The following is a 10518-nucleotide window of genomic DNA, read 5'->3' as shown; positions in this document are numbered from 1 at the left end:
AGTAGTAATGTTGGACCATAAGGAAGGTTGAGAACCGAAGAATAGAGGCTTTCAAATTATGGTGCTGGAGAAGACTCTTGAGAGTCCCTTGGACTGCAAGGAGATCAAATCAGTCAATCCTAAAAGAAATCAACCCTGACTGTTCCCTGGAAGGCTAGATACTGAAGCTGAAGCTCAAATACTTTGGCCATGAAATGAGAAGGGAGCACTCACTGGAGAAGACCCTGATGTTAGGAAAGATTGAAGGTCAAAGTCGAAAGGGGAAAGGGACGGCAAAGGATGAGACTGTTAGACAGTCCTTTCAACGCAACGAACATGAAATTAAGCAAACTCTGGAGGATGATGGAAGACAGGAAGTCCTAGTGTGATGTGGTCTATGGGGTTGCAAAGAGTCAGACTCGACTGTGCAACTGAACAACAATGACATCATGAAAAGCTATGGCTGGTTGAAAAAGAAATGGGTGTGCCACAACATCTGATTGTTTTTATGTGCAACCTGTACTCTGGACAAGAGGCTCCTGTTAGTACAGAATCTGGAGAAAGAAGAAGAGAAGAGATTGGATTTATACCCTGCCCTTCACTACCCAAAGGTGTCTCAGAGTGGCTTACAAACTCCTTTCCCTTCCCCTCCCCTCCCCACAACAGACACCCTGTGAGGTAGGTGGGGCTGAGAGAGCTCTTGACAGAAACGGCCATTTTTCAAGAACAGCTCTTATCAGAACTATGACTTGCCCAAGGTCATCCAGCCAGGTGCAAGTGGAGGAGTGGGGAATCAAACCCGGTTCTCCCAGATTAGAGTCTGCGCGTTTAACCACTACACCAAACTGGTTTCCATTTGGCAAAGGTGTCAGACAAGGATATATTTTCTCTCTCTATCTCTTCAATCTATATGCAGAACGTATTATAAGGAAAGTTGATTTAGATGAAGGTAGAGTGAAAATTGGTGGAAGGAACATTAATGATTTGAGGTATGCAGATGACACTGCATTATTGCCAGAAAACCGTGAAGGCTTTAAATGACTACATATGAAGTTTAAAGTAGAAAGTGCTAAAGCAGGATTACAGCTGAACATCAAGAAAATACAAATGACTACTGGGGAATTACACAATGTTGGGGGTATTTTGCTATCAAGTCAAGCTGATATCTGGTGACCCCTAATGGGGCTTGAAGTCAAGGGAAGTTCAGAGGTGGCTTGCCATTGCCTACCTCTGCATCATGACCCTGGTATTTCTTGGAGGTCTCCCATCCAAATACTAGCCAAGGCCAGTCCTGCTTAGCTTCCAAGATCTGATGAGATCAAGATTCCTTGGGCTATCAAGGTCAGGGCTGGGAATTACACAATGTTAAGGCTGACAATGAAGAAACTGAAATTGTTCCAAATTTTCTATGATTACTTAGCTCCATCATCAAGCAAATGGGAGACTGTAACCAAAAAATCAGAAGGAGATTGAGAATGGGAAGGGCAGCCATGAAGGAGCTAGAAAAGATTCTTAAGGGTAAGGATGTGTGTCACTGGCAACCAAGACCAAGTTAATTCATGCAATAGTATTCCCCATTGTTATGTTTGGGTGTTAAGTTGGACAATGAAGAAAGCTTACAGGATGAAAGTAAATTTGTTTGAAGTGTTGTATTGGAGGAGAGTTTTATGGATATTGTGGACAGCCAAAAAGACAAATAAGTGGGTTCTAGATAAAATCAAACCTGAACTCTCCCTAGAAGCTAAAATGACTAAACTGAGGCTATTGTATTTTGGTCACATTATGAGAAGACAAGAGCCACTGGAAAAGACAATCACGCTAGGAAAAGTTGAAGGCAGCAAGAAAAATGGAAGAACCAACATGAAATGGATTAACTCAAGAAAGGAAGCCATGGCCCTTTGTTTATAAGACCTGAGCAAGGCTGTTAACAATAGGATGTTTTGGAGGACATGAATTCATTGGGCTGCCATAAGTCGGAAGTGACTTGAGCAGATTTACACACACAATAAGGTAATGAGACAGTCTGCTTCCAAGGCAAGCACTATCCCGTGTCCAAAAATAACTTAATACACCATGGCCCCGATCACATGCAGAGTTTGCTGCGGGAGAGCCACGAATGCCAGGCGGATTATATGGGTGCGATCACACCGCCACATCTGACAAGCGTGGCACAACCCGTGGCCAACCAGTATCGTCTGGCCGAAGATGCAGAGTTTAAAAGTACCTGGGAAACTCCAGTATTAAATGGTTGCGATGGGCTGCAGACAGACACTCTCCATCTGATCGCCCCAGCGTGCTCCTCTCACGTCCCTGCTTCCTGGTTGGAGCGCGCTGGAAACAACCACCCAAGGAAACAATGCCTTCGCATCTGATCGCGTTGGGGTGCGTCAAATTGCGACGGCACTAATAGTCACGCTTTCCCCCCCTGTGTTATCCAGCCCATGTGACCGGGACCCTAGTTCAGTAAAATCTAAAGTGGAATTTCAACTTTCCTTGACACTCAGTAATAACTTGAAAGGTTTTCATTCAGCAGAAGAGTTTCAAAGGGAGAATGCAGGGAGAAGTTGCTGGGCTGGGATTCAAATGCAGATTTGATACTCAAAGGGTGAGGCATAGCTAATTCAACATTGTTCAGCCCTATGATTTAATTCTGAAAAGACAAGATTTACTATTCTTTGGTGTTATAAAGAAGATACATGACACAGTTACTACAATGATACTATATCAGTAAATAAAACTACTAGTGGAGACATTTTACTGATAAGCAGAGGCACTCTGATTTAAAAGAAATCCATCATATTGATGTATCTACCTGGTTTTGTTTGTGTTACATTTGGACTGGGTGAAGTTTTAGGCCTGGATACAACACGTCGGCTTCCTTTTGGACCTGAAAGAAAGTAACAACAAAAAAGGATTTAGCTGTCCATACCAGCTTATTATTTCCTGTGACGAGATTGTCCTGATGGGTCTAAGTAAGTCCCTGTGACTACTGTTTTATTTGCACAGAGATCCACTGGGCAGAGATGTAAAATTTCTGGCAATTTTGAAGCCATGGAAAAAAACCTGTCCAACCCACATGTTTTTTTCCAGGAAATACCCCCCCCCCGAAAAATGGAGAAAATTCAATATTAGTACTTCTTACAGATTGAAAGTCATTTTGTTACTTTGGGAACATAAAATGCAGTCTTTTGAGGCTTAGCTGAGAGGACAGAAACAGATCCACCAACTATACCAAAAAAATGAAGCCCACAAGCAAAAAGGAAATGGAAACCTTTTTCCTTCTCTTGTGACAACTACGGTGCCCCCCTAGAGACAGAAATGCATCTTTCTCGTGCATTTGAGAATTGTATCCTTAGTATTTTCTCAGTATTTGAATTGTATTTCAGCATTTGCTTATCTTCAGTGTACAGGAATTGCAATGATTTGATACTTTACATGGGCCCCGGTCACACAGGCAGGAAACTGCGGGGGAGAAGCGTGGCTAGTCTTATATAAATCGCACAGCTTTTAGGATTAAATATACTTTACTTTGACAAGCCTTTATTGGCATATGTATATACATACAATAGGAGATCGGATTAAATATATGATCACCTTGTCATAAACATGTTATTTATCATTAGGGTTGCCAGGTCACTGATGTGCCTACATCACATGACGTAGGCATGTTGCATTTATTTCAGGTGATGTCACTTGGGGGGGCAGGAGCCCAAAAAACCGGGCAACCCCCTGCCTCCAACTGGGAAAAGGCAACCCTATTTATCACTGAAAATAAAATATTCCATAATCCTTTTTTCTTTCTTTCATTTTTTCTGTTTCTTTCCAGGCCTTTCCATCTCTACCACTGGGGGAAACAAGGTTGGAGTCCTGCTTCTTAAGTGGGTCTGCTTGCAAAGAATTGCTGCACCCTGCCTTAGGAACTAGTATGTCATATGAAGTCACCCTTCAATGGAGATCAGGTCCTTTACTTCACATAGTAGGCTGGAGATGCTTATCTGAAAGTGCATTGGCTTCATAGGGTTGCCAACTCTGGTTTATAAAATTGTGGAGATTTGGGGTGCTGGCCAGTGTTCCCTCTAAGCTGAGTTAGTGTGAGCTAGCTCACAGTTTTTTAGCCTCCAGCTTGTATATTTTTCTCTTAGCTCAGGAAGGAGGGATCCAGAGCAAACTAATTTATACAGTAGCAAAACTACATGCTCACAACTTTAATGCCAGTAGCTCACAAAGTAGAATTTTTGCTCACAAGACTCCACAGCTTAGAGGGAACATTGGTGCTGGCTGTGGAAGGCAGAGTCTGGGGAGGGAGCTGAACAGAGATGTGACACCATAGAGTCTACCTTCTGAAGATGCCCTTATCTGTAGGGGAACTGATCTATGTAATCTGGAGATCACCTGTAAGTCTGAAGATCACTTGTAATTCTGGGAGAACTCCAGGCCCCACCTGGAGGTTGGCAACCCTATAAATAATGACTGCAGCTACAATCCAAACTGAAAGACTGTTTGCATCATGAAGGGCTGAGTTGATAGCACCTGCTTATCTTCAGCCACTGCGTAATGGGGGTGGTGGTTGTCAAACGATACATTACACTGGGGATACCTGACTGGATCCCTGATGAGGGAGGTGATATTTGGACTGGGGATGTGGCTCATTTCCCCAATAGATCTAACTTCTATGAAGAATCAGCAGGGCAAACATATAACTCTATGGATGTTTAACAAATTAAGAAATGTGGGCTTTCTCCTTAAAGGTTACATTTGCAAAACTCTTTCCAAGGAACATGATGTGCCAAAATTATATTGCTGAATGTGGTCACATAAGAACAAATTAGAAGTATTAAAATTTGTTTTCTAAGCAAAGTATGGGTATTCATAAATAGCCACTGGGGGACAATTGGGGCAATGTCCCCACAGATGAGCCCCACCCAATGGGAAAATTAATTTTTTTTAAAAAAAGTAAAATGTGAGACGTGTGTGGGGTTTCCAAAATGACCCTGGGCACAGTTTGGGAACCTTCAGTCTCATCTTCTTTTTTCCAAGCTGCAAAATAAATAGGTTTTTTAAAATGCAAAATAAAATAACATAAAATTGCAAAAAATAAAATTGCAAAATGGAAAAGAGAGAGCGCTGAAGATTTCCCCCCTCCCCGACTCATGTAGACGAGGAAGCAAGTAGATGAGGAAGAGGACTCAGCTCCCCCTTTTAAACACGGAAGAGAACTCACCCCCTCTTTTAAATGCCACTCAAGTCGCAGCAGAGGAAGAGGACTTGGCTTGGTGGTGGTGGCCTCACTACACCTACACTAGCCAACCCAGCCCATGTCACATGATGGAGGGTCACATGGCTGGTCTGGCGCAGGCACAGTGAGGCCAGCGCTGCCAAGCTGAGCCCTCTTCCTCTGCTGTGGGCGGGCTCACAACTTGCTGCTCACCACTCTTTCTCTCTCTCTTTCTCCTGGCTTCCCTGACCCACAGGATTTCCCAATGCCCCACCTGATTGCAAGTGCTATGGTCTTAAAGAAAAACCAAAGGGGGGGGGGATAAACCTCAGAGATGACATTTGAAAATAAATCAAGCATTTATTGATACCAATATGTATAATAATTCCTCAGATCCAAGGGGATTCTCATAGCAAAGCCTCTCCCCCTTTCTGCAGATTCCTCACTCCAGTTGCATTTCCCACCTTACCAGTTCAAAAGGTCAGGAACAGATTTTTCTAGAAGCAGAAGGGCTGGATTTGGAAGAATGGTGGGAGAGTGACATTCCATGTAAAGATCTCTGTTTGCAGTAGTCTGCATCCAAGTCAAATTGACAGTTTCAATGTAGTTGTGAGCCAACGCATATTGGCACAATCTAATCCTAGAGGTAAATTTGCTTAAACCCATTTATTTCACTGGGGTTAAGCACAATGGAGTATTCTTTTGCTACAGAATGTTACTACACAACTGTTCTGGATTTTTTTTTTTTAATCAAGGAAAGCAATTACTTGACAATGGCTGCAATCCAATTCCTTGGGAGTATAACTTTGTACAAACTTCAATCAGATGAAAACTTTGCAATGCTGGGTCAATGACACTAACTACATCTTAAAAAATAGAAAAGGCCTAATTAATTTGAACAAACTAGAAGACCTAACACATATATGGAAATGTCTTTTACATGAGGCATCAAAAGAAAAATGGCCTGCTCAGTTAGCTAAACATGTAGCCAGAAAAGGAAAACATTGTTCTGGTTGCTAAGTAGTGATTCATCACTTTCTTATATATTCAGCTGGTTTGTTTATTGTACATACTCAACAGATAAGATAGGATGGGTTGCCAACTCCGGGTTGAAGCCTGGAGAGGCCAGGGTTCCGGGATGGAAGGGACCTCAGCAGGTATAATGCTATAGATTCCACCTTCCAAAGCTACCATTTTCTCTAGGGGAACTGATCTCTGTAGTTTGGAGATCAGCTGTAATTCTGGGAGTTCACCAGGCCCCACCTGGAGGTTAGAAACCTTTAAGGATATAAAACAACAAAATTCTGGTGATACCTTTAGCTTATTGTGGTAAAAACTTACATGAGACAGAGCCTACTTCATCTGATGCATGAAGTGTTAACAGTCAACAAAATACATACATACAGATGTTTAAACAGAGGAAAAGGAGAAAATCAGGGTCAAGCTGTATAATGTATGGCAGATCTGGGAGTTTCTAAACAGTTTTGTTTTTTAATAAATCAAGTATACGGGTCTCTTCAGAAAGGGACCATGATGTGAGAGGAGAAGAACCAAGCTTCCCTCTTGAACCATATTCACCTAGGGTAACCAGACAAGCCCCAATATAAATATGCTAAGAGAAAAACTAGCAGCTCCACAGGACCATTTCAAGTTTAAAAAAGGGCACAGGAAGGACATAGCCCCAATCCAATCATGGCCTGGTGAGACTGTGCTTTTTAAAAGAAAAATGCTTGGAAGCTCATTCACAGAATCCAGAACATGCAGTTTGGCCTTCAAGTCTGGCTGCTATTTTTGATGGATACCATGCTTTGCAGTAATTTATTCAGACTTTAAATCTATACATAAGGTCTTTTTCTTTAGCGGTTTTTATTTTGTATTTGACAAAAGCTGTAAATAAAAATGAAAAAAAGAAAAAAAAGAAAAGAAGTTGAGCCCGTGTGGTTTGGTGGTTAGGCTTGGCAGAACCATTCAGCCCTGAAGCTCCGTGGGTGATCTTGAGCCAGACACTTTCTCAGCCTGATCCATCTCACAGGATTGTTTTCAGGACTAGAGAAATATGTACCCCATCCTGAGCTCTTTGGAGGATGTGTGGGATGAAACATAGATAAAAAGTAACTGTTCAGTTTTCAGTGGTACATTTCTGCCATAGAAAGGTGGTAGACTGCGCAACTGTGCATATAGAAGCCAAATAACTCCTAAGAAAATGTTACATGTATAATGAACGGGAGGCTGATACACACATCTCTGTGAGCCTTGAGTGGCATCCAGGAAGGGAGATAGTCAAGTATATGGCGACAAATGATGGGGCAACTTTCTTTATTTGGTTGAACTGTCACTGGGAAGCCATGATGGATGGGTTTTAATATTCCAGCCTGGAGCCTTTAAAATGAGCAGTACAAGACCTGGGAGGATTGGATAACACTGGTTTGGCAGGAATGACCAGGCGGCCACCCCAACTTATAACTGGTTCCTAAGAGTCACAGCCAAATGGGAGGTGAAGGGGTAAAACAGTCAGCATATTTGGAAAAGGCACATGAAAGGACAAGGAGGATCCAAGGGAACTGTCATGGGTCAGCTAGGGCTCAGCGATAGCAAGGACACCTCAGTAGAAGAGGAGCCCTGTGTAGCTAGCTCTGAAAGTCACTTTGTTACTTTGGGAACATAAATTGCAGTCTTTTGAGGCTTAGCTGAGAGGACAGAAACAGATCCACCAACTATACAAAAAGGAAATGGAAACCTTTTTCCTTCTCTTGTGACAACTACGGTGCCCCCCTAGAGACAGAAATGCATCTTTCTCATGCATTTGAGAATTGTATCCTTAGTATTTTCTCAGTATTTGAATTGTATTCCAGCATTTGCTTATCTTCAGTGTACAGGAATTACAATTATTTGATACTTTACATGGTCTTATATAAATTGCACAGCTTTTAGGATTAGGACATGATATATAGGAGAAGAAGAAGGAGAGATTGGATTTATCCCTGGTCTTCACTACTCGAAGGAGTCTCAGAGTGGTTTACAATCTCTTCCCCTTCCCCTCACCACAACAGACACCCTGTGAGGTAGGTGGGGCTGAGAGAGCTCTTTTGAGATCTGCCCTTGAGAAAACAGCTCTGAAGGAATTTATGACTGACCCAATGTCACACCAGCAGCTGCATGTGGAGAAGTGGGGAATCAAACCCGCTTCTCCCAGATTAGAGTTTGCACTCTTAACCACTACACCAAACTGGCTCCCAGACCTTGAATAGTGGTCATTTCTACCAACAAAAAGGAACTCCAAAGCCTTATAAAGGGAATTGGGAGGGAAAGGGTTTCCCAGAAGGGGTTTTTGGACATTTCATGCACACTAACTCCTCTTTATCACTTACTAGCTTGGAGAAAAAGGCAAGCCCTTGGAGAAAAAAAAAGCCCTGTCCCTGGCTGATACAGTAGTAGGAGAAATTGAGCCAATGCTTTAGCATTCCCCAAAACAATATGGTAGAATCATAGGATTTGGGCAAATTACTAGAGCATTCTTGGTGATGTGTGACATCACTTCCAGTTATGTGACCAGACATGACATTGTGGTGTTGTGCAACATCATATGATGCCATTTGATGCTCAAGCCTCCTCACAGAAGCTCCTGGCCCTTGGCTGGCAACCCTAGACAAGGGTTTTACTGTGACTTCATGATGAAAAAATTGTTTAGAAATTCCAAATAGTAAATCACTTACCAGGCTTGGTTGATGCTATACCAGGACTAGCAGATGTTTTAGGCCTGGCAGGCACACGACGAGTTTCTTTTGGAGCTGAAAGGAATTGAATATGAGGAGCTTTTAATTAAGGTATTCTAGCTTACAGAGAACACAGAGAAATATCAATTCAGCAATAATCATGAAAAATGATTAAACATGACAAACTGATGAAGAGCAATTATAATGATGTAGATGTTCACTGCCGAGTCAATGGTACTATACAGTTTAGTTTAAAGCAGTAATGAAATTAGCAGCTACTTAAGGTTCCTGGTCCTAAACTATGATGTGAAAAGGAAAACTGTAAATTAAAAAAAGAAAATCTGTTTCTAATTTCACAAGCTGTTTCTGTGTTTCAAAAGCTGTTGCTGTGAGAGTGAGACAATGGGGTGTACTGTCTGAGAAACGTCAAAGGCCCCCCTGGTGTTACACAAGTGGGGTTACAAACCTGGGGTTTCACAATTATTTGGATTCTTCACTATGCTTTCCCTTGAAAATGTGCTATCTTTCACACCACCCTGTGCATACTCTTCCCAAACCAACAAAGCTGTTCAACTTTTACCTGTTGTTGACTTTGGTTGTTCAGGTCTAAAGGTAATTCCTTCAAGTTCTGTATCAATAATGTTAATAAATAAAAACAAAAATAATCAGCAATAATCTTGTAAATCACCATGAAGCATGCAATAAAGATTTTTTCCATTTATTTAGTTAAATAATCTATTTAGAAAACTTTTATTGTCTTTCTCCTCATAGGGACACAAAGTGGCCCACAGAAAGCTAAAAAACACAACAGAGGATCAACCCACAATAACATATAACATACCATCCAAAAGCAATGCTTTAAAATAACATAAAGGAAAGAAACACTTTAAAATAGGGGTGGGGGACACAGCAAACCAAACAAAGGATTGCACAATTTGATATGAGAGATGGTTCTTCCCATTTGTAACTGTCATTCCTTTGAAAACCTAATTAGATGAGATACTGAAAATGTGTGACTGGATATTCCTAGAGCAAAGAGCAGCCCACATAAAATCCTGATTTGGACTGGGAGGTCTATTATAGAGAGCAGAAGGAATAAGTGCTTAACTCTTCCATTCAATCAAAATCGACTCTCTCTCTCCCTCCCTGTATTTTATTTATGTATTTATTTTTGGGATTTTTATTCCACCCTCCCAAACGGGTTCAGGATGGATCACAACAAATCAAGTCAAAGACTCATTGCAATAAAATCACATTAAAATCATAAAAACAATAAACAATAAAATTGGTAGCAGCAATATAAATCTGTTGGGCCCACAAGGTGGAATCAGATGGGCCCTTTCAGCAGGTTGGGAACTAAAGTAGGGAGGCCAACTGAGCTGACAACACAAGGGGTTACAAGGATTACAGCACAGTTTTCCCTCTGAGCTGCAGCCCTTACAAGGTTGCCAAATCCGAGTTGGGAGATTCCTGGAGATTTGGGGGTGGAGCTGGGGGAGGGAAGGGTTTGGTGAAAGGAGGCATCTCTGCAGGGTATAATGCCATAGAGGCCACCCTCCAAAGTTGCCATTTTCTTCAGGCGACCTCATGACTCTCATCAGGAGATCAGTT

At 41.8% G+C, this 10518-nt stretch overlaps 1 protein-coding gene across 1 annotated transcript in view; it reads right to left on the bottom strand.

Moving 5' to 3' along the window:
- Positions 1-10518, bottom strand: part of ABI3BP (ABI family member 3 binding protein) — a 237506-nt gene that overhangs the window by 61656 nt on the left and 165332 nt on the right. The window contains exons 28-30 of the mRNA XM_015410582.1: positions 9488-9535; positions 8908-8982; positions 2792-2866 (exon numbers count right to left, since the gene is read on the bottom strand). Coding sequence (XP_015266068.1) covers positions 2792-2866; positions 8908-8982; positions 9488-9535 — 198 coding nt within the window. The remainder of the gene's footprint in view (positions 1-2791; positions 2867-8907; positions 8983-9487; positions 9536-10518) is intronic.

Source organism: Gekko japonicus, unplaced genomic scaffold (assembly GCF_001447785.1).
Source record: "Gekko japonicus isolate JY-2015 unplaced genomic scaffold, Gekko_japonicus_V1.1 scaffold241, whole genome shotgun sequence".
NCBI lineage: Eukaryota > Metazoa > Chordata > Lepidosauria > Squamata > Gekkonidae > Gekko > Gekko japonicus.
Note: the sequence above shows the minus strand (reverse complement) of the source record. Positions and strands in the feature narration are given on the sequence as shown.